General features: G+C 33.3%; 1 protein-coding gene across 1 annotated transcript in view; it reads left to right on the top strand.

The window, feature by feature from the left end:
• The window catches only part of heph (polypyrimidine tract-binding protein 1 heph), a 422,821-nt gene that overhangs the window by 8,620 nt on the left and 388,588 nt on the right, over positions 1–25,613 (top strand). Inside the window, exons 2-3 of the mRNA XM_017609147.1 lie at positions 679–1,771; positions 4,808–5,398. Coding sequence (XP_017464636.1) covers positions 1,769–1,771; positions 4,808–5,398 — 594 coding nt within the window. The 5' untranslated portion in view covers positions 679–1,768. The remainder of the gene's footprint in view (positions 1–678; positions 1,772–4,807; positions 5,399–25,613) is intronic.

Here is a 25,613-nt window from a genome sequence, read left to right on the forward strand (position 1 = left end):
ACATACTTTCAATAGTATTTGTATGGCAGACGTATTTATGGGAGTAGAAAATATTTAAAAGAATTAACTGAAGTAGTACATTATATTTGCTATTTTCAAATTTTACAAGTAGCGAGCACTCTAAAAATCCAGCAACAACTAGTGTGCTCTACAACCTTACAATCGATACAACCTTTACAAATTCTACAAAAGCCCGAATCTTTGAACTATACAAATTCTGCGATCTACAATCTCAACTACAAGGCGCTGTGTGATCTATTTAGGAAAAAGAAAAGTGAAAATCTTATTCTCAATCAATCTTAATCTTGAACTTAACTTGACAATCCAAGCCCCACATTTGTGCAAACAAATATTTCTTAGACCTCTATGTGCTATAAAAAAAAATAAAAAGCACACACACTTTACATTTTATTACTCTTTGTATGACTAAATAATCAAATTAAACGTATTTCGATACTAAATAGCTTACATACATTCAAACTTAACCAACTTACTAACTATAACTCTTTAATAAATATATTTACTATTTGTAGCGTATCTTTGACGTGATTTAACTCATAGGTTCATGTATTAAAAAAAAAACATAACAAATCAAAAGATAAACTTCTGCACAACGTATTGACAATCTTTCACTAAATATCACATCGTATACATATATCTATACATATATATTTCTAGCTGTAATCAACTATTTGTGGTATCTACACGTGAATCAAACGCTCGCTGTGTCTTTTCAATCACACACTTGTGACAATCTACAATTTCTTGTAAGCAAATACAGGAAACAATCATTGGAAAATATCATTTAATCTGAAGCGTTTCAAACTTTTACCTTGAAAGCAAAGCTCATACAGGATTTTAACAAACGATTAAGTACTTTTAGAGTATTTCGCTTATTATCATTGAATCAGTGAATAAGGAAGCTAATTCCAAACATTAAATATTAATCCAAAATCCAAAACAGAAAAACTCTTTTTAGCGAATTTCATCTTGACAAATTTGTAGTTAAAATAAAACAAAAAATCGTGTAGCACAAACTTTGTAGTATTATCTTAGCGAATTACTCAAAAGTGAGATTAACTTGCATATATAGCGTTTAAGTACCATCATATTGAAAATAAAAAATTATTAAACAACAAAACTCAAATATTGTAAAGCAACAATTTGTGAGAAGAAAATTGCAAATTTATTGAAATCATTAACCACAATCATTACTCTGAACTCACCACACATTGAACAAATCAAAAACCTTGTCGAACCCTGCCATCCGATTCCTTAAGAAGTCCTTTGCATACCACAAAACGCGACTACAGCTCGACATTCAAAGTGTAGTAAAAATCACAAACCGCGCTAATATCACTAAAAGAATATTCAACAAAAACATCAGCTAAGAAACTGAAGCTCAAAAAAAAAAAAACAAGTACCACATACACAAAAGTATCTATAATAAACCAAGGAAATAACGTTCAAACAGAAACAAACAAAACCAAATAATTAAAGATAAAAAAGTTATTAAAACTTAACTGGAACAGTTCCTTAAAAAACGACTCGTCGTCAGTATCCACTGTGCTAGTGAAAATTGAAGTGTGAAAGACTGCGCTAAAGTCGAATAGAAAAAATATATAAATTACATAATTCAACAACAACCACAGCGGTACAAAAATCATTCATCATTGACGCGTTAAAAGAAACGGTTGCAACAACAGCTTCAGTGACAGCGGCTTTGGCAACAGCGACAATCAAAGAAGAACCTGTGCAAGATTTAATTATGGTAAGAGAACTCATAAAATAAATCACGAAACAACAAACTCAGTATATTTTTTGTAAGAAATAAAATAGCCAATGAAACAAAAAAAACACAATACACGAAATGGATAAGCAACGAGAGTTTACGGTGCATGCTAAGATGAGCGGTTAGCGTTGCTGTTTTTGCATATCGATGATGCGGGTTCGATGCCTGCTGAAGCCTAGAAAAGAAATCTTATGATCTCGGAAATAACAACTATACCTTTTACCGTTTAGACTTTGTTGCTTCTTCCATTTTTTCTAAAAACAAATATAAAGTGGTACACAACTCAGTAAAACTGCGAAATGTAAACGGGGAAAAAATTAAAGTTCAGCTGCAAATAAAACGCACTCATACTTTTCGCGAGTAGCTATTTATTACTTAGTTATGTGTTGTGATATTTTTATTTACATGTGCCATGGAAATTTTCATTAAATGGATTTGTCCAACTAATGATCCCTAATAAAATCCCCATGTTTACCGCAGTTGTTTGAATAAATGGACTTAAAATCGTTACGTAAAACATTTTCGTAAGGCAAAGGTTTGTTTTGCGGATTTCGAGTTTTGCAGGGTGATTAGTAAACAATCTGAAACATTCGATCAAAGCCTCGACCAGTCATGTACATGAAAGGTGGATTCATTTTATTAATAGCGTCGATAGATGAAACCGTGAAAATTGCATTCATCGGCTGATTTTCTGAGAGAAGTATTCAATAACGACAATATAATTAAACAAGTTAAATAAAAGCTTATAAAAAAGAAAAGAAAATGGGCACTTCCCACAATTTGCTGGGTGTTTGGCAGAGCTTCTCCACGAATGTATGTTGGTGCGCACCACTGGCCAACAACAACATTACAGTGGGCAAACAACGCAGGTTGAAAATAAAGCACATAGTAGGTACAAAATTTATTAAATACTCAGTGGGGTAGCGTTTTTATATTTACAGATAAACAAGATTAATGGAGCCTAGAAAATGCAACTCCTAAATTGCCTCTTATCTTTTAAATTTTTACAACTTTTGAATGCGGAGATATGGAGATTTTCCCTTTTCTTGCTACCAACTGAAAATTTAAAGAGCTAAAATCATATAAGTCACTCAATAAATATATGTATGTACATACATATATGTAGTGGAAAAGAATCGCTTTTCTAGACCTCCTGCAATTAATATTTTCTTTGAGGAATTCATTTGCATCTGAACGCAATAGAGACAACTTTTGACATTTTTGGTTTTTAGAGTTACTTGAAAAATGCATAAACCTAAACACTTTGAAACACCATCACGCGAAAAATGTAAAAAAAAAATCAATCCTGTTACCGAATATGACATAGTCTAAAATATTTTGAGAATATAGGTTGCAATTTTTAAAATGAAAGGCAAAGGCATGTCAAAAAATATTTCATTTGTTAACTTTCCAATGATGCTCTTTTTGCACGTGTAGCATGATATAGCGAACTTACATATGAAGGGGTTAGAATCATAAGGTTCTAAGTGACATTTTTTTTTAAATATAAATTTTACCCATATTTGTATAGTTAAATATAGTGTTTATTTGGTGACAAAGAGTAAACATTCTTTGAATTAGTTAATTAACCTGCATTCATTTAGGCAATAATCATTTCAAATGCATTTACCCAGCATTTACTATAAGTAATCCACTTTAACCTTAATTATCTCAAACAAATTTCAGATTTACTTAGATCCTTTTGATTTTAACCCCTTCATATAAAAAATTTTGTTGGGCCAACTTAGCTGTTGATATTTGCAAGGCCCACAATGTTAAGAATACATTTAAACAAATTGCCAAGTCCATTGGTTTAGTTCTATGTGCTGGGGAGCCAAATAGAAGGCCATAACTACCTCTTTGTTACCTATAATACGGAATTACCGTATATAAAAGACTAAAGGTTTCCAAAAATTTAGGATTTAAAATACATTCATATAAAACGTTTTTAGTAAAATCACTGATGCTTAAAAAACTACATTTGCAAGTAGCATTGGCACATGTATTTAAAATTATCGCAACACTTTGTTTTCCACAAAATCTTTGAAGAAAGCACACAAAAACATAGAACTCCTGTCAGAAATAGCAACCACGTATCTAACATAATTATGTATACTCGTACAGAAAATAACAATTTCTTCAAGGGGAAAGAGCTGCGGCGGTCACTTTTTAGATTTTTTTTTTATACACTTTACATTTTTCATAATCTGTTATTGAAAATCCGCTACCGCCAGATAAGCACCCGTTTCGTCTGAACTCACATTTCTATAACTAAAGGATTTGCAAAAAAAAATCTATGTATTAATTTTATTCAGCTACATATAACTAAGGATGTAGAGAGTTCTGAGTTTTTCCTATTTGTAGCGAACGCTTCACTGCATTTTCAGCTTTTCGCCTCTACTTTTCGCCTTCTTAAACTTTCCGTCTTTCTTTACACTTTTTTTCTTAGTTTTTCTTGCATATTGATTCCTTCAAGTTTTCATCGAGCTGCACTATTCAAAATTACAATCTTCTCGCTATCGCTCACTCTCTCGGGTCAAGTGGTAGCTGTTAAGCTTTAATAATTTTAGCAACTATAAAAACACAAAAGGAAAAATTAATCTTCTCCATGCTCTGTTTGGAAACAACGATTCCTTTCTGCTCTTTTTTCTCCACTTTTTCGCACTTATTATCAGTAGCTGTTCTCACTGTTTTTTCTTCCTTCTCTTGCTTCTTGTTTAAACACCTATCACTTGATGCTCTATATCAGTCTTTATCTCTCTTTCTCTGTCTTACTTCGCACTAAATAACTTATCTTACATTTTGATTAAACCAACTATGTCTTATATATATATATATATATATTTAATAAATGATACTCATATTTTTATGCTTTCATTTTGAAAAATTTATTTATAATAACCACCACTATCACGTCATAAATACATACACACATAAAAAGAATAGAATGTATTTCACTGCATTTCGCATAAAAGGCAAAAAAAAAAATAACAAATGAACCCAACTTCACAACAGCAAATGCAATTGTTGCAAGCTCTCCCGGCGGCGACGCATCTGCATCAGTTGCACCAGACGACATCACAGCCTCCGTCAGCAGCGTCCACTTACCAAACATACCCGGCCAGCATGCTGCAACAGCACACAGCGCAGCACGCCCAACAACAACAGCAGCAATTCCACCTGCAACAACAATATCATTTTCAACAGCAGCAACATCAACAGCAGCAGCAACAACTGCAAATGTTGCACACCTACATGCAATTGCAGGCGAATAACCTGGCCGCCGCCACCGGCACACCCACCAAGTATCAGGCTGCTGCTGCTGCTGCTGCCGCTGCCGCTATCCAACAACAGCAACAACATTACCAGCATCAACAGCAAATGGCATCGCCTCCACCACCGCCGTCTCAACAGCAGTACTTTGCCGCCGCCACTGCAGCGGCCGCGCCGCCACACCAGCTCACAATAATACCGGCGGCGGCCTGTAATGGCTCTGCTGCGGTTGCTGCCGCCATGTTCGCAACGGCCACTGCCACAGCTGCGGCGAATGCCAACAATGTCGGATCAGTTGCAGCCACACCAGCATCCGCAACACCATCCAACAATGTAAATAATAACATGCTTAATCTATCTGCAACAACTAGTTCTCGTACTGCAGCCAAAACTGCAACTGCTGTCGGCCCCGGCATCGGTGCCATCAAACGCAAAGGCGGTTGCGGTATTGGGCTGCTAGCCGTGCCGCAGTACGCGCCAACCACGTTTGTGAAACGCAGCAGCAGCGGCAACAGCGTGCACAACGCCGTACTCCTCCAACACTATGGCGGTACTGGCCGTCGTGGCGCGGCTAGTGCAGTGGCAGCCGCTTGGGACTGTCGCGGTGATGACGAGACGCGTTGTGTAGCGACAACTGAAACAGTGCTTTGCACAGCGAGCGCCGACGAGCCAGCGGAAATGGATTTGGAGGAGGCGGAGTTGATGGACGAGAAAGGGACTGCTGCATGCGTTATCGCTGGGACCTGCGTCGAGGGCAACTTGTCGACTGGCAGCAGCTGCAGTTCGGCGTCTTCTGATTGTTCTTCTATGCCATCGCCATCCTCTACTACTACTATTACTACTACTGCTACTACTACACTCCACTTATCTTCTCCTAAAAAGGTTTGTGTACGACACTTTAGACCGCTTGCTGCCTTACTATCTAAATTTCACTCTTCATTTCATAGCATGGAAACTAACTGCTTGCGCAACTTTTATTCGTTGTACTCTAAGCCTTTTGTTGCTTCCTTGGCAGGTCGCTTGGTATAGTTCGCACTGCGCTGTTTCTAAATAATGAATTGCTTGATTGTCGCAAGTGTTTTGTTGTATTATTATATTTATATATGCCACTTTGCTAACAGCTTGCCTATCTAATATGATTTTAAATACACAAACTTATTAAAACATGATAGCCGCCTAAGTTATAAATGTTTCTGGTAGACCTAGAGTATCCGTTTAATATAGAGCTTCCACTGGCAATCATACTTTGGATGTTGTGAAAGTGTAAAAGGAATTCGCTTTTATTTAGAGTAGATTGTAGAGTAGAAAATGTACTCAGCGCGTAAATACGTAAAAGCTTTACAACAGTACGAGCTAACTCTCATTCGGCAGTTAACAGTCGACTGACGATTATGACAGAAGCCGTCGTTGTGAAACTGACCCTTAAACAGAATCAGTGTTGCGGTTGAGAATTTTCGGAAAGTCGCAAAAAAGGGGTAATTGACAAAAAAGGGTCACTATAAAATTTTTGCTTTTCTTTACTAGTAAAAAAATAAATCTGAGATCCCAAAACAAAATCAAATTTACATGTATTATAAAGTCTTTTCGCTTTAAGAAGAAAATAGCGGGAGAAGCTTTAAACAAAACATAGAAACCGAGTTGCCTGCAAAGAGAACGAGTTGCATTTCCTTTAAAAGTTTGAAGTGGTGCATGTTTTCGTACTTACAGGAGGAAATATTTTTTAATAGCATGGTTCTCTTAAAAATTCCTGAAGCAAAATCCCTGAAAAGGGGCAAAAGTCGCAGATAATTTTCCAAAGGGGCAAAAAAATCAAAAATTTCAAAAAGTCGGTTCAAAGGGTATTGGCGCCCAAAAAGAGTCAAATTGCCCCTTTAGTTGCACAACGGCAACACTGAACATTATCACATTTTCAAGTAAAGTAGTTAACTATTGCTCAATGTTGTTATAGATAATTTGTTATTACCGAATCATCTGGCATTGATTATGTGTTTATGAAAATGTATTCACATTTCCTCTGAACCTAGATAAACCAATTGTTGGCATAGTATGAAACCTGTGGAAACGCCGACCCACGGGTGATATCTCTTGAATTATTAATATGCGCGATGTATAGCAACTGTCGATGCCTTCGGGCTACGAAAATAATTCTAATTGGTTCTGGTAAAATTTTTTTTAGTTTCACTTTTACTTCCACAAAATTTTGATTACAAGAAAAATACTGATAAAAATAAATTGTTTCATAAAAAGAGGGTTGAAATCTTGAAATCCCTGCCCGTATTTTGTTTGTAAGTGAAATATGATTGGCATTGTGCTACTATGATAGCACGGCCGAGTAATCATAGCCAACTTATGTACAGTAGTCGAAAAAATTATAGCCGCACAAAATTTTGACAAGTTTTAAAATATTATTTTTGTTGTTATTTAATTTCGGTTAGTTTTTATAGTTCGTTCTTTACCAACATCCGTATAAATAAAAGTTTAAAGGCAGTGTCACACGATTGGGTTTTTGCCAAAATTTGGTGTAAATCGTATCCCAATTGTTTGAACACCCAATATATTTTTCACTATCCCAATCACGAAAATTAATTTATTGAAATTTTTCAATGGAACATCGCTGTATTGTACCAATCTTTTGACTACAAAAAAAAAACTTCCAATTTTTTTACCAATAGCCCAATATAAAAATTTGCAAATCTGTAACAAATGTACCAATGAGTGACACCGCCTTAAAAATTTATGCAATTTAAAAAAAAAAAATCTACAAATTTTCATGAAATTTCGAGTTTTTTAATTAAATTCTGAGTATGAAGTTTTGTTGCGCATTGAATTCTATTTACACGAAAATTTGTTGATTTTTCTCTAGTATTGCACAAATGAGTAGTCCACTTGCAGACAGCGTTATGTGATTTTATAATAGTGAGCCATAAATTAAAAAAACGTCATCAACAAGTAACATCCAAATTGTGTATTTCTCTTTATTATCTGAAAATTTGGATAAACAAGAGCCTAATAACATTAAAAAACAATATCCCAGTGTGGTAGTTTTGCAAATTTTATATATTAAAATTGAATATAGCGAGTTTTGAAACAGTAACTTTTACATAGCTATCTTTTTTTAGCTTTTCGACTTCGCTCTTCCATGAAGATTGGTCTGCTTCTTTTTTACGACGCCTTCCACTAGGCACCGAAAATACCAAGTTTTTTTTTTGCAGTTTTCTAAGTTCATCAGAAGATGGAGACGTTTGAAAGTGTATAAATACATACATGAGTATTATAGCGATTTTTGCAATAGTAGTTAACATTTGATGCTATTTTTTTAGAAAATAGAAAGATTTTGCACTGTATTGTTAGTGGACATGTAACTACTTTAAATACTGGTACGTTACTCACCAAAAACTAAAAATCTAAAAAAATTCACGTAGCGCCTTTGCAAGTGGACTCCTCAAATTTAGAAACATGGATTTCCACGGGTTTTGTTAAAGAATGAACTATATTTTTATTTGAAAAAATAACAAAAGTTCAATAGCAACAAATTTAATACGTTAAAACTTGGCAAAAAGTGGTTCGGTTATAATTTTTTGACCACTGTATGTATTTTTTTATATCTTTAATTGGACTTTCACATTGTACATAAAGATAGTACACAACAAAATTAAGAAATATATGCCTTTTTTGCCTTTTTTAAAGCTCATTTTGTCTTTTTCAAGTTTTAGTGCCTTAAAATCCTACATTTCTACATTTCGAGGCCTTGCTCCTCTATGTAGCCATAGTGTTTGAAAAATAATTTGCATTATTTCAAGTTAACTCAAATATTAAATTTTTAAATTAATCTATTTTGAGTGCCTAATTATCGTAACTATTATGAATTTGTGAAACTGTTTTTCTGCTGCTATGAAAATCCAAAGAAAATAATGACTGCGCAAACGTACATATGTACATATTTATATATTTAAATAAATAAAAGTTGATATCTACACAAATAAGAATCGTTTCTCTATACATCCACTGTAATTTAATGGGAACGTGATCGCCTGTGAAAGGACAATAACAGTAAACAAAAATATTTATTCAAACTCATTCTGTTTTTGCACTAATAATATGGGTGTATGTACATATGTATGTACATAGGTGAGGTAATGGTAGTGAGTGTGTTGTCCTGTACGGCGCTATTTGTTGTGGCATTGCTAAAGTAAATATTGGTTGAGCTTTTTGAACTATGTATTTGAAAAGCGTTACCCACCACGCTACTCAGCCTTACCTATGCCCACTAGCACAGTGAACATTTGATTTTTACAAATTCTATTTACTTTGACATAAATTAAAAGCCATGCATTTCAACATTGATTACCAAATGTTATTAAAATGATGTGTTTTAATTTGCACAAAATGCAAAAATATTATTATCAATAGTGTGAAATTGTCTCGCAAACACCAGCAAAAATATGCTTTTATTTAGCATACTTGCATTTATACGCACACGTTTGCAATCCATTACTATTGAACGTACTGTGGTCAAAGATCGAAAAAAACTCTTAATTTTTGTAAAGGTTTTTAAAATAACAAGAGAAGACGAAAAATGTTCAAACACTTATTGAATAGAATTAGAAATTTAAAACAAACATATATATATATTTTTTTTTGATAAAAGCTTTACTGTTTGGTTTATTCTGTTTTTACAAGCTTTTATTTAACTTGCTTTGTATTTCGACAGCAATAGCGACACAATTCAAAATTAAAAAAAAAAAAAATATGTAAGATTACTACTGTTTAGTTGCTCATGTTTCTGATCCTTGTCTAATCCATGTAATCCATGTCTAATACTTAATACTTACTACTTATGGTTGCTAAATCTTAGCAGAGAGGGTTTTAGAACTCTCACCGGATACCTGACAGGACACTGCAGGCTGCATCTGCACAAGATGCGGCTGTCAGAGGAGACAAACTGCAGGTTTTGTGGGCTAGAGGGTGAAACCTGGGAGCATATACTATGTGATTTCTCGCGTATAACTCAACTCAGACTTATACACCTGGGAGAGCGACTATCGCCCCATCCAGAATCTGGAACATGTTTAGTTTTATTAACATTTTTAGGTTGGAGTGACTTGATAAGGGTTAGCACAATAGATCTAGCTAGGTCGCAGCGCTATATGGCCCTGATAATAATAATAATAATAATACTTACTATAGTAATCCTCACTACTTACTTTAGTAAGGAATAGGCATGAACTAGATTAGGATTAAAGGTCGTGCGGGATTTTATTTTTTGAATTTTAATATATGTCTGTATTGCAGAGGACCATCGATGTATGTATATATATATGTATGTACATAAGTATGTTTGTTATTGCAATCAACTTTTGACCAACTTACCGATGAGCTGGAGACTTGAAATTTCAAGCTTAGCTCAGAACCCGATCGGAAAGATGGTCGAAAATTGATTGCGGTTTGGTGTAAAATTGAAACATTGCTGGTCTTCGGTTAATCGAAATACGGTGTATGCTACCATGCCTTGTTGTTAGCGTAATAAAATTTAATGCTTTATAAAACAAAAAAATATGCGCATTTAAACCTTAAATATCAATATAAGTTTCAAGCTTGCACTTTGCTATGCTAAAATTAGGTGAGCCATAAAACTGCATACCTAGAATTTTTTTTTTAAATTTGATAGAAAGTTGCAATTAGTATGCAAATTAATTGAGTTTCCCACAAAGTTTAGAGATTTAGTTTTTATGTTTTTTGGTACAGGACGAACTATATTTTTATAAAGATTTTCGAAAATAAATTGGCATAAAAAACTTTGCAGATATTGCGAAAAATTCGCTGTGCCAATACTTTTGTCCGGCACTTTACATATAGGAGTGTTTCCTGCGTTACGGACGTTCCGTTTCATTATAAAAACTATAGTAGGTTCTGAATGAACACACATTTTTTGTTATGAGTAGTCATCAGCAATATTTAGTGCAATATGGTAAGTGTATAGCGTTTAAAAGTTCCCGTTCGGACGTTCCCAAAATGGAACTCGTATCAAATATGACTGATGATTTTTGGTAAATTCTGCGAATCTGTTAATGGTACACAAAAAACCATGTGTGAATGGTTTTATAATAATAAGCAGCCATAACCATTGCATCAACTTAAACTTCCTAAAGATGTTAAGTAGCTGCCAAAAACTTCTCAAAGTGGTTCGGACGTTCCCGTTCGGACGCTCCGATTTTTTCCAAAGGATACAATTTTTTGTTTAAGAATTTAAACATACTTGTCTTTTTAATGCAAATATGGGGTTTTATTGTAAATAAATCTGCATCTATATGAAGACCTTTATGAACGTTCGTTGAAGTCATTCCTTCGTACAAGCACATGTACATTTCGACGCCTCCAAACCATACTATGCTAAGTCTAAGTCTAAGTTGACTTAGCATGGTATGGTTTGGAGGCGTCGGTGTGTGCTATATCTATGTACTATATGTACTATATCTATATACCGTTACTCACAAAATTGAGCATACGTTTTTTTTTTTTGTTAATATTCGCAATGTTTTACATGCAATTTTTATATATTTTTTTTTGTATTGAAATATGGCTTATATTTTAGCAAACCTCTTTTAAATCCAAATCTGAAACTGTGTACGAAAATTATGAAAACTCTGCAAAGCAAATTTTTTAACAAAAATTTCTAAAAAGAAAATCAGGTATGCAGTTGTATAGTCCATTCGGTTTTAGAACAATAATAATATAAATTTAAAATTTATAAGCAATTCTCAAAAATCCTCGCGAATTTTTAGAAGTTTGAAATTTGCACACTATTATATGTAGTAAAACTGAATAGTCTATAAAACTACATAACTGATTTCTTTTTAGAAATTCCTGTTAAAAAGTTTGCAGTTTTGCTGAAGCTTTGCAGATTTTTCATAATTTTCATACACAGTTTCATACTTGGATTTAAATGGGGTTTGCTAAAATATAAGCCATAATAAATACTAATACCAAACTAATAATAATAATAATATTAACAATAAATTAACAAAATTTTTTTGCAAATACTAGCAAAAAATACCGTATATTATTTTGCAAGTAACAGTGTAGGTACTGTACATAGAACAATATGAACAAAAGTTATTTGAAGCTTTCGGACGTTCCCATTTTCAGTATATATACTTACAGGATTATCGATTGTAGCTTACCGAAAAAAATTTTATGCGACTAGCAAGAGTAATAGGCGGCATACTTCGTGCGTCTGACTCGTGAGTCGAGTTGGATGAGTTTGTGAAAAATATGGGTTAGTTACATTGACATGACTCCCCTGGCATGACTCTGAATGATTGAACTGTGTGTAGTCGAAGGGGAGTCAACACGTACACATTTGACTCGCGAGTCTGACGCACTGTGTATGTCGCCTATAACCAAATCTAGCTTTTCTATTAAAATTTTGACAAATAAAGTAAATATTACGACTATTTTTTACACGTAAAGTATATTTTGCGTCCGAACGCTTAAAAAAGCACAATTTGTGATTTAACTTTAGACCGCTCCTAATACATTTTTACGATGTTTTTGTTGCAAGGCTTACAGAACATAAGCTGTACTAAATTGTTGTATAGATTTCCAATTCCTTTTCGTGTGCCGAAATTATGAAGGATTTCTGGAAGGTATGGTTTCTCCGAAAAAAATAATTGCAAGTGTAGTTGGAAAGCCGCAATTATCTTGAATTGTAATGGACCAAAAGTTTGGTGGATGCAAGACAAAATATGTAGATATCGATTGGCATCTATAAACTTTGTCCAGGCAAAATGCTATTTTTTTGGCTTTGGTTCATACTTTTCAGAAAATACCCATAGACATACTATATATGAATATTTTTTATTTTTTTAATCAATGTTTTCATTTGCCAACCCAGTCGCGGTTAATGCTATAGAATGAAGACATTAATTTCTTTAATTCTTTGTACGCCCACCACAGGGTGCATAGTCAAATGGCTTTATGTACTACATGCACTGACATCTATGTACATACATATGTATACAAATGTGCTTGCCCTCTTCCTTGCGCGGTAGTAATTGTTTTCAAAATACATTTAAAATTGCATAGTCACCGCCTTCGATGTGTTGCTTTCAAAACAATCAACAACACCACAGGCAGACGATTAAAACTGTAATTTTATACGTCCATAAATGTGCAATAAGCAAATAGTGTCTCCTGCCATGGCCAGCATACGAACCGGGCAGTTATAGATGTTATTAAGGCCATATCGGCTGATATACTGCATACTTGGCTGCAAGCAGCCACAACCACCGCGCGTTGTCAGAGCCACAATCATTGTGCGTCATTATCATTGTGGGTATATAAATATTTTGTGTGTGTGTGTCTGTGTGTGTGTGTGTGGCTCACCACTGGCCACCCAGTGGGAAAAGGAGTAATGCATTGCATGCGTGATAAATAATGTAATGTATTTCTTATGAGTTCTAGATTTTATTACTGTTTAATATGTAATCAGCATTCTGGTGTATCCAAAATGTCGCAAAAAATTCAAATTAAATCGCATTCATTCCTGCATTACTGGTAATGGAAAATTGAATGCTCCACTTTTCCTTGGACATCGCCGTGGGAAAAATAATGCATTTTCGAATGTGAAGACAGCTGTTTTACTGATTATTTTTTTCGATTACTAAACATTACATTTTCCAACTGGGAAGTACGCAATTCAATTCACTCAGTTCGCCGACTGGCAGGCAGACAGCCATTCTCTTTTAATATGTGTCGCGTGTGTTTGTATGTATATATGTATGTATGCATTTGTTAGTATACCGATTAGTACATACACTTATAAAGGCGGTCTGTGTTGGTTTTTGCGGTTTCTGATAGGAATTGACTCCATTAAATATTGCCACACAAATGCGTATACGTACATATGTATGTGAGTTTGCATCGGTGTGCATTATAGCTGGAATCCTCTTATGGCCCCGCAAAACCCAGCCGTACTGGCGGTCAATATTTTGGCCACATTCTCTGTGTGTTAGTAAAACAAAGCGAATAGGAGTAAGTACACGTTAATGTCTTCTTTACTTATAGTACATAGTTACATAAATACGGTATTTGATTATTGGAATTGATTTTCAATCGCTGAGTAGTTGAGTTAATTTTAGTGATTTGGTGTAAGACAGAAAAGTATTACACAGTGGATTAAAATCGCGAATCTCTTTAATGACCAGTTTCCCTCAGTTCAAAGAAGTTCAGTTCATTTTAAGTGATAAACCGTGGTTTAGATTTATTTGTATGTTCTCAGTAATGGAAAATATTAACGCGAAACTTTGAAGCGTAAAAAAACTCTAGCCGCAACTCATTCAAGGGGTATTTTTTTGATTGATTTGCTACTACGTAGCCCAGTATAATTGATGAAAAGTCGAGTGGTGCTGCCGAAGATGGGCGGTTAGAAGCCCAGGCTATATTCCACATTTAAATGATAATATTTTTTTTTCTGATAATATAATTATTACTTGTATTATTATTTAGGTTAATCAAGGTTGCAAACCACTCCAAAAATCGGTGCGATACAAGAATCGGTTCATAAGTATCCCTGAACTGCGGTTCGGTTTAGTTCAAATGCTTCAATTTTTTACGCTAAAGGCTACAAATATTGACAAAAATGACAAATCTATAATATAAAAATTAAAGGCTTTGTAACTAAGATCAAATTCAAATACCCACATGCATAGTGATGGAAAAATAAATAGCGATGCGACAAGGACAAATTTTCAGTTTTTAAGTTGAGTTTTGGCAATTTTTCACGGATTTTCTTCCATACAAAGTATATGGGAAAATTTGTTTGCTTGGAAGAAAATGCGTACGTAATACCCTAAACCAAAAAAAAATTATTGAAGGTCAACGCGATCAAGGCGAAATTAGAAACATTTCAATAAACTGGTTTAAGTTTGATATAACGGCATGCTCAGAGTTTTGAGTTGACACTCAAAATCTTGGCTTAATGTTGAGCTAGGTTGGAGCTTACACTAGGCTTTAACTTCATACATATGTACAAGTATACCTATGGTTAAAATCATATGAGAGCAATATTTGACTATTTTTGATTTGTTGGTTTAATGTTCATTAATTTATGTAATAACAACCACACAAATCCAAATATGAAAATTTGTACGAAAATTAGAAAAAAGTCAACAAATGTCAACAAAACTGCATAAAAGTATCAAATTTTTTTAATCAGAACTAAAAAATGCTAGTGTGCAGTTTTACACTTCATACAATTTTAGTGTATTATGTTAAGTGCAAGTTTGAATTAATTGATTTTTAATTTTTTTTGCTGGCGTTGTTAAGCATTTTCTTTTATATAAAAGCATTTCAATCATTCTTGATATGGGCGAAAGTACAACTGACGGAGTTGCCATCAACCAAACAATTTTTGCAGTTTTACCATACGGTTTGCACTTTTAAACAAAGACAAAACTTGAAAAATGATACATATATTAGATTTTCATTTTGAACCGAACCGAACAATTTTTTTGAAGTGTTTTCGGTTCGGTTTTGGCATTTCAAAATAAGAGCAATTCGGTTCGGAACCCGAAAAAAACGACGGTTCGGTTCAAAACCGGTTTGCATCCCTGATTCTAATTCGTTCGTTTTGAAGGAGCCTATCTAGGATCAGTGGAATCGGGCTGGTACTTGCAAATCGATTAACGATATTTGCTTCGAGCTTCCAGTATCAAATCTGTAAACAAAAGCTTCCAGCTGAAGAGTATGGTACGTTGTTCGGTGGTAAACATACCAGTTGCGGAGAAAACGGCAGTTCGCTTACGTTTTCGAAGTGATCGGTTTTGAATCAAGTACTTTTATGGCAGGTCATTTGTCGGAGTAGGCATACAAAAAATGCAGTCCAAGTATAGAGCCGAATAGAGTTATTATGTCGCGTGGCCCTTTCTACGCATGGTTCGCAACGTGGTGTCCCTGTATGGCATCGTTTACTTAAAGTGTGCGTTGTTATGCACTTTTCCGTTTTGCGTGATGGTTTTTGAAAATGTAGTATGTAATTTTCAGCTTTTAAGTTCTTGTTGACTTGAGGCGCTATTTACTGCGCATTGCATGCCCATAATATTTATGAGTAAAATACTTTTATTTGATACATTAAGGTCAAAAGCTTACACATTGGTGTGACGAAAAATACCATAAAATCATTTATTTAAAAAATTCTTATAACCGCGCATATTTACGTGATTCCAACATACGAATCATATGTATGTATGTACAAGAAACAAAACAAGGTGACTCAGAAAATGTACAAATGGTATTTTTATTTTTATTTGTTGTTTTCCAAACGCGTTACTTAAAAATCAAAGCAAACAAGTAATTTTTTCCTAAATGCAAGGCATTAGCGAACTGATTTATAGAAAATTTGAAAAATCAGTACTTTTCTGGCCAGATCGTTACATCTGGCAACCCTAGCATTAAGGCTTCTAGTTTTGACCAATTTTAAAGACGTTAATCTTAAAAACCATTAAATAAATATTAACATGCGGTTTACTCATCGTTGAAACAGAAGCTTTTAAGATAATTTTCCAATGAAAAATTTATATATCGTTTCTATTTTTTGTTGGAGTAGTCAACAGCATTGATTTACTTTACCAATATTAAAGCATACGTAGCCAAAAATGGATTTGAATTCGTTGCAAGTATAATTTTCCATAATAAAACCTCGTTGAGCTTAGCCTTAGGTCAATGTATTGCAATTTTCTTTTTTAAATGCCAATTATATTAAAATTCTTTGAATAACTGAGCTTAAAGCAAGAATCTAATAAATACAGCTTTTACTGTTGTACCTAGATGATAGAAAAATAATGCAAAACGCATTAAAGAAACCCCGGGAATATTTACAATGAATGCCGCGTTAGAGTTTGTATGCGTATGCATGTATACAGCTATGGACATATAAATGGCACAATTGTTTAGGTCTACTTTCTTATGCTATAATATCGTTAATATTTTTAATAATCAAAAAGCGTTTGGTGTTTTCTAAAAGTATATTTCTCACGTCTAATAATAATACAAACTCAAGTTCGAATTCATTAATAAAACAACAAAAATTATGAAAATGTTAAAAAGTGGTGAAATGAACTGGACATATAAATGGCACAACCTAAAAAAAGAGGGAAAATCGAGTTAAAACTGTGTTTATATCTAGTTTTTTTTTACAGTACAAACATTTCAATCGTTAATATTTTGTGCTGTAGCCTTTATTTTGAATGACTGCTTCACATCTGCGATTCATACTCTCCACGAGTTTTTCACACTTGATTTTAGGTATGCATACCAAGCTTCCTGAACGGTAGACCAAAGATCGTCCAAATTTTTATAAGTTTTTTTTGCAATTTCAATCTTGACTTCATTCCATAGGTTTTCAATGGGATTTAAGTCAGGACTCTGGGCTAGCCAATCTAAAACATCGATCTTCTCTGCACTAAACCAATTCTTGACTAGTTTGGAGGAGTGTTTTGGGTCATTGTCCTGCATAAACTTCCATTTAATTGGCATGCTATCGAAGGCATATGGTTCCATATGGTGTTTCAAAATGTCCAAGTACTAAAACTTGTCCATTTTTCCGTTTATCCGTACGAGCGGCCCTATGCCATGCCAAGAAAATGCACCCCAAACCATAATGTTTGGTCCTATGGTCCTATCCTGTTGATCTTCGTTTCGTCACTCCACAGCACGTTTTTCCAAAAATTTAGGCCTTTTTCTTGATGGGCTTTGGCGAAGTTCAATCGCTTTGAAATGTTTTTTTTTGACAGCAGTGGCTTCTTCCTGGAAATGCGCCCAAACAAGTTTGCTTCATTTAACCGTCTTTTGACAGGCCTGGAGGATATTTTTGTGCTAAACGACTGGTTGATATCCGATGCTATCTGTCGGGATGACTTGAATGGATCATTTTTTACCATTCGTACTATAGCAGCATCCGTACGCGCGTCTGTATTTCGAGATCTGGGCTTCCGAATTTTGCCGTTGACCAATACATCGGGGTTCTCCACACATGAATTAATTATATTGTATACTTTTTTGCGAGAAATATTCAAGATTTTAGCAATTTCTGCCACTTTCTGCCCTCTTTCATGCATTCTCCATATGATTCGTCTCCCTTCAATTGTAGTATGTTTTCCTGATCCCATTTTCTATTACTTTTTTCCTCAAAACACTTTTAATACAGAAAAATTATCCAACTTTGAAAATATCGTGCACTTCTATTGAAAGTTTCGCGGGTACTGCANGCTATCGAAGGCATATGGTTCCATATGGTGTTTCAAAATGTCCAAGTACTAAAACTTGTCCATTTTTCCGTTTATCCGTACGAGCGGCCCTATGCCATGCCAAGAAAATGCACCCCAAACCATAATGTTTGGTCCTATGGTCCTATCCTGTTGATCTTCGTTTCGTCACTCCACAGCACGTTTTTCCAAAAATTTAGGCCTTTTTCTTGATGGGCTTTGGCGAAGTTCAATCGCTTTGAAATGTTTTTTTTTGACAGCAGTGGCTTCTTCCTGGAAATGCGCCCAAACAAGTTTGCTTCATTTAACCGTCTTTTGACAGGCCTGGAGGATATTTTTGTGCTAAACGACTGGTTGATATCCGATGCTATCTGTCGGGATGACTTGAATGGATCATTTTTTACCATTCGTACTATAGCAGCATCCGTACGCGCGTCTGTATTTCGAGATCTGGGCTTCCGAATTTTGCCGTTGACCAATACATCGGGGTTCTCCACACATGAATTAATTATATTGTATACTTTTTTGCGAGAAATATTCAAGATTTTAGCAATTTCTGCCACTTTCTGCCCTCTTTCATGCATTCTCCATATGATTCGTCTCCCTTCAATTGTAGTATGTTTTCCTGATCCCATTTTCTATTACTTTTTTCCTCAAAACACTTTTAATACAGAAAAATTATCCAACTTTGAAAATATCGTGCACTTCTATTGAAAGTTTCGCGGGTACTGCATATGCCAAGTAGTTTGTGCCATTTATGTGTCCACTCAAAATTAGCACTGTTTACACAAAATTGATAACGGTAAACAACAAGCAAAACCTAACGGGATATTTGAGCGCCGCACATTTGAGAGATATTGCGGCACCAAGTTGGATGCAAAAATTTCACATTATGATCAACTTTCAGTTGAAAAATTTTAACATTTTGTTCTAATCTAATTTTGTGCCATTTATGTGTCCATAGCTGTAAATAGCGATATTTGTGTTAGTGCTTATAAGTTGACAACCTAAGGCTATTGTTTAAATATTCACATATTGAAATATTAAACATTTTTCAGCCAGCAAAAGCTATGAAGCGAAAAAATACTCTCTCGTTGTGGCATACGAATATGTACATACATGCCGACACAATTAGGCTAGCAATGTGAGGTGGCCGACCAACGGCATTTCTGCATTCGCATGAATTAATTAAAATTCATTTGTGACAGAAATTTACATAAGATTTTTCAATTAGCATGAAAGCTTACCCACACACAAATTATTTCGCATCCATATGTACATCCGTATATACCTGTTTCACATAGTTTGCCCTGCCTCACACTTGCATATATGCAATCACGTTCATTCATATATATATATGTGTGTATGTGTTTGTTAATGGTAGGCGTACATGTTAGCGGGTATCTGCATTACATACCTAATGCAGCGCAGAATATTGCAGAATTAGGTGTGATCCCGTGGGCTATTAATCGCTCAATCGTTTCCATCACTTTGTGAAAAAAATTAGAGAAATTATGTAATCATAAAAATTGTATCATGCAAAAGTGAAAATTTATAGGCCATAAATAGTTTAAATTCATAGTTTGGCAAAAAGTGCGTTTATCGAAAAATGCTAGTATAGTATCGTATCTTACTTACTTTACTTTAAACTCTGTCTTAGATAACGTTTATTCATTATTTTTTAACTTATTTAGTGCCGTTTTCTGAAGTAGATTTTAAAACTGATCTGTTTTTCAAAAACATTTTTTCAAAACAAAATTTGTGTTTAAAGTACTAATAAATTTTCAAACCTACCTGAGAAAACGGGCCTTAGTATTTTATCCTTTTAAATATGACTGTGTATAAAAATGAGACGAACAGTGACGTAAGTAGAAAGGATTAAGGCGATATATTTATAACTCTCCGGCACAAGTCGCTTGTTTCGGTTACCAAATTACTGAAATCTTTTTTGAATTCGGGTCTTATCTATACATACATTCAAAAAAATGTTTTTTTTTTTTGGAAATTTGTAAACGCCATTTCAAATTATTGTTATTTGTGATAAAAAAAGAGAAACGTGTTTTTTTATTAAAAAAAAAATTTCTTAGAGGTACGCTGTTCAGTTCTTTATAAAAACGCTGATGTTTAAATTTTTTTTTTCGTAAAATGTTAAAATGCAGCTAAAAATGTGTTTTTTACATATAACTACTCTGGTATTGTTGGGGAACATTTCCTTAATTACATACCTGTCTTGGGCAGTTAGAGTGGGCCTAGTGCCCGTAAATATGCTCTCGAAAAGACACTAGTAAAAATAAAAAAAATCATACTGAACGATTTACGTATTGTCATGGGTTGGAACTTGTTACCAGGGGGTTTTGGAGTTGTTAATTAGGAATCTGAAGTCAGTTTCTCAAAATTCAAAATGGCGATCCATTTTTTTTTTAATAGTTGGATTTCTTCGAAAACCGGCACTCGAGGGTTTTTGGGGTCGCCGATTACGAACCTGAAGTAAGTTTTTTTAAATTCAAAATGGCGGATCCAATATGGCGACCAAATTAAAAAAAAAATTACTAAAATTAAAACGTTGATACTGACGTTTTAAACATTGTCAAGAGTTGAACTCGTTTCCAGTGGGTTTCTGGGGTTGGTGATTAAGAACCTGATGTTAGATTTTCAAAATTCGTTATGTAGAAACGAAATATAAGATTATAAATTAAATTTCCAGGAGAAAGTCGATACTTTTCTTACTTTCTAAATACCTTCGAACACTTTTTTGACAGTTTCAGTTCATAAAGCACTTTAAATCTTTTGGAATGGTGTAACAACACGAAAATACTTTTAAGGCTCAGCGAAGCACGCCGGTTATTTGCTATTTTTCAATAATTATCTATGACTTTATTTTAATTTCGTAATTGCCATGTCTAAAGGTCCAGAGAGTAGGCTGTCCAGCAATGGATCGTTGGTAACCCAAACTTATAAAGGTCCGGATTTGGTATTCTATTTTGTTCAACAGCATTCATTACCGCGGGGCTTCCATGGCAAATTGTAATTTGCTCATGTTAATTAAAAAATTGCTAAAAAGAGGTTTTGATCAAATCTGTTCAAACTGCAAAATAAAAGCTAGTAAATTGTTAGTTTTTTCTCAATAAACTATTTTTAATTTCGTGGTGTTTTTCCGATTCAGTATTTTTAACTTCTTCTAAAATTTTTTCCTTTTCACTTTCATTAAGTCTCATACTTTTGAACTAAAGATTTCTAAAATATATTTCTTTTGATATTGAAGTACTTCACATAACTTGGGTATAATTTATTTAAGTTCGACTTTTTTGAAGCAGGAGCAACCCTCATCGAAAATATATTTAATCTAAAACATTTTTAAACCTCTTTCGTTTGACGCCCATATTGCTATACAAATGTATTTCAAATAACATATAGGCAGGGACAGTAACTCTTATGACTTTTATCAAAAAAATCAAAATAAGTTATTTTTGATTTTTATATATTTAGATCAAAAATAAAAGTTATTTTTGATTTTTATTTTTTTTAGATGAAAAATAAAAGTTATTTTTGATTTTTATATTTTTATATCAAAAAATAAGAGTTATTTGTGATTTTTATATTTTTATATCAATAGTAAAAATCAATTCAAAATTCTTATTTATTTATTTATGCCGTATGTATTACAATATGCTGCATCATTCCAATTTGTATATATGAATATATGCGACTTATCCATTATCAAAGATCCAATAAACTACGTAGATATATTCACGGTGGCAAAGCTTGAATTAAAACAGTATTCAGAAGAAGCAAATTTAGGCCTAGTGATAAAGAAGAAACCGACAATTAAAATATAGACAATTATGAAAATATTTTGGATAATGCATCAGCTATAAAACATGAATAGAGCGAAATAGAAAAAATTCTAAAATTCTTAGCTTACGTAAAATTTAAAAAGTAATGGTTACTACTGCGAGAGGCTTATAGGTTTTGGCTGCCATTCAAGTCAGTGTTAAGAGGTATTTTCAGGTGTTCAATTTTACCATCATAACTGATTCTAAATGTTCCTCAGATAAATTATATCTCAAATCTCCCAATATCAATCTGAGTGCCGAAAATGACTTGAGTGGCAGGTACAGAATGAACAATTAAAGCTAATTTTCGAAACCATGAAAACGCAAATTTTTTGCTCTTCCAATATTCCAATAAATTAGCAGAAGTATCCAAACGGTTTTCTTTATAATTGTCTATTTCAAAATACGCTTTACGGACGCTGTCATTTATTGACGTAGGAATATCATCGTCGTCCGAAGACGAATAATTCATCTCCATTGACTTTAAACCGTCTGCTAATAAAGATCGAGAGCTTGCAACGGAGCTTTCATCTATTAGAAATAAGTCTTCTGCAACAGATGGCGTACCGCAGGAAAATCGCAGAGTTTCAGTGTTTTGCTTAAATACAAATAAAACAACATTAAAAATATATTATAAATTATTATAAATTATTTTAAATTTATTGTCTTAGCTCGCCACGTTTACTAGCTGGAACACCATTTTTTTTTTAATGATTTTTTGTCGAATTTATTTTCTCATTTGACAACACACGCTTAAATCTGGAGTCTAAAAACAAGGCTGCATAGTGTCACATTCAAGCAACTTTGTTTGCCTTTTTTCGATGTGATCCAGAAGTTGTCTGGTCATCTCAGTATTGAAGCCTTTTACAGTAAAAATAAGATTTAGCCAATTTTTATAAAAATCTCCGAACAATAAATTAGATTTTTGTAGTTTCAGCGTCAGAGTATTTACTTGTTGTAGGACCTGAAAAATTTAACAAAAACAAATTTTGTACATGCAAAGTTTAAGGAAATAACTTACCGATATGCAGGTAATATTTTACACAGTTCCGTGACTTATCCACTACATTTGTATTTAAGTTATCTAAAAAGTCTTTAACAGCTAACTGCAATGTGTGGGCCGCACATTTAATAGAAATAATATTTTCGAATCTTACATCGTCTGTAATTGTCTTCACTTTCACTGTCACTTTCTTCGTCATCACTATGCAATGATAACAGCTACACCGCTTTCACCATATTTCTGCCGTTATCAGTAGTTACTGCATAAACTTGCCCCTTATCTATATTGAAACTTTTCAAAACATCTTAAATTTTAGTGGTTAAATATTACGCAGTATGTTTCTGCTTCAATTCAAGCATGGCTAGTGTGAATATTTCAAGTTTATTGGATGTGATTATTTGCACATTTATGGCCAAAGTAGCCCGATCATGGCGAGTAGCTGTATCCATTTTTATGCAAAGTATTTTAATTTTTGTTAAATTTCTTATGTTATTTTTTAAGTTATCACACTGATCTTTCAAATGTTGTAAAATATTTCTAGAGTTTATTTTTGGAATATGTAGACCATCAAATATTGGTTTTGTTAATGTATTAAATGGCTCACTATCAAAATGTGACAAGGGCACTGATTGTTTAGTTAACAAACTGATACAAGAATTAACAACTTCATTCACGGACATTTCAACGGTAAATCTATTTTTTTTTATCGTTTTTGCATGCTTCACTTCTTTCTCTTTTAGCCCTTTTGTCATCATATACTTATATCACTATGGTCCGTTCGTAAATGTCTTTTCAAATTAGTTAAACATAGCGCACTATTTTTTTTTTTACAAAGTTTACATTCTCCATTGGCGCCTTCAATAATATAAAAATCACGTACGTATACATATCGTTTTCTTCCCATTATGAAATTGTATCAAACTTTTACTTTTTCAGTTTTATAAATAAGCAGTGCTCATCACAACTTCTCCCTCGTGATTGAATTCTATCATGTAATATGCAATATGCATTGAAATTAGCAAATTGAAAACAACAATAAGATTACGCTAATAATAAAAGGTGTACGGTTATAATAACAACAATAAAAATGAAAGAACAAATAATAGCGTTATTTCAAGTTCAGGGGCAATACACAGCATAAGTTAGAAACTTTGTTACAAACATTTTGTTGTTATTATAACCGTACACCTTAGTTTTACTTTAATGCGTAACAGAGATTTAGAAACATATTATGTCACGAATTTTGAATTGATTTTTATTATTGATATAAAAGTATAAAAATCAAAAATAACTCTTATTTTTCATCTAAAAAAATAAAAATCAAAAAAAATCTTTTATTTTTGATCTAAATATATAAAAATCAAAAATAACTTTTATTTTTGATCTAAATATATAAAAATCAAAAATAACTCTTATTTTTGATCTAAATATATAAAAATCAAAAATTTAAAAATCATACAACATTTTGCATATGGTTCACCTAAAAATCAAAAATTGAATAATAACTTATAGGACGTTTTTTTTACTTGTCATGACTCATGAGTCATCATAGCTAATACCGAAGTACTGCACATTAAAACTGGTATATCTCGAGAAAGAAAAATCGAATCGCAACAAACGAAAATGGATTTCAAAGAAATAATAAAAAAATTTGTTTTTTTTTTGTACTCATAATATAACTTCAAATATCGCCAAGCACCATTTATAATAACTAGAGTGCCAGTTACTGTCGAAATTCGACAGTTTTCTAGTTTTAGAAGCCTTGGAGAGGTTTTCTAACTTAACATGTATGTAGCAAAACTTATGCGGTACAAATTAACTAACCGGAAAATCTCCTGCTAAAACGTAACTAAATTTTTTTTATCTGAGAAGGTCTTTGGAGGACTTCGGCAGGACTTGGAATGGACCCGATACATTCAAGTTTATCGATAAATTTCGATGATTTGATACATTTCGATAGTTCGATGAATTTCAAGAACACTAAAATTCGATAACTCAACAAAATTCGTTAACTCGACCAATTTCGATAACTGTGAAATTCTATGGCTCGATAAATTTAGATAACTCAAAAATGTAAAAACTTTGGATAACTTTATAAATTTTTAATTTTGACATCTCCACATTTTTCTAAAACTATCTAAACATTTTGATAACTCGTTACACTCTGTTAAGACGATTAAATTCGATAAGCAGTGATAAATCGATAAGCTTATATAACCTTGAAATTTCGATAAATCGATATATTTGGAAAATTCCATAACCTTCGCTTCGTTGAACCAACCAATTTCAGTATATCAATAATTATCGATAACTCTGTAAGTTGAAAGAACTCCATGCACTACGATACCTCGATAAATTTCGTTAAGTCTATAAATAATGATAATTCAATAAATATCGATAACTTGATACATTTCTTTAACTTGACAAATTTCGTTAATCCCACACGTTTT

Source organism: Rhagoletis zephyria, unplaced genomic scaffold (genome assembly GCF_001687245.7).
Source record: "Rhagoletis zephyria isolate East Lansing unplaced genomic scaffold, Rhagoletis_zephyria_1.1 Rzeph_scaffold_00008, whole genome shotgun sequence".
In the NCBI taxonomy this organism is placed as follows: Eukaryota; Metazoa; Arthropoda; class Insecta; order Diptera; family Tephritidae; genus Rhagoletis; species Rhagoletis zephyria.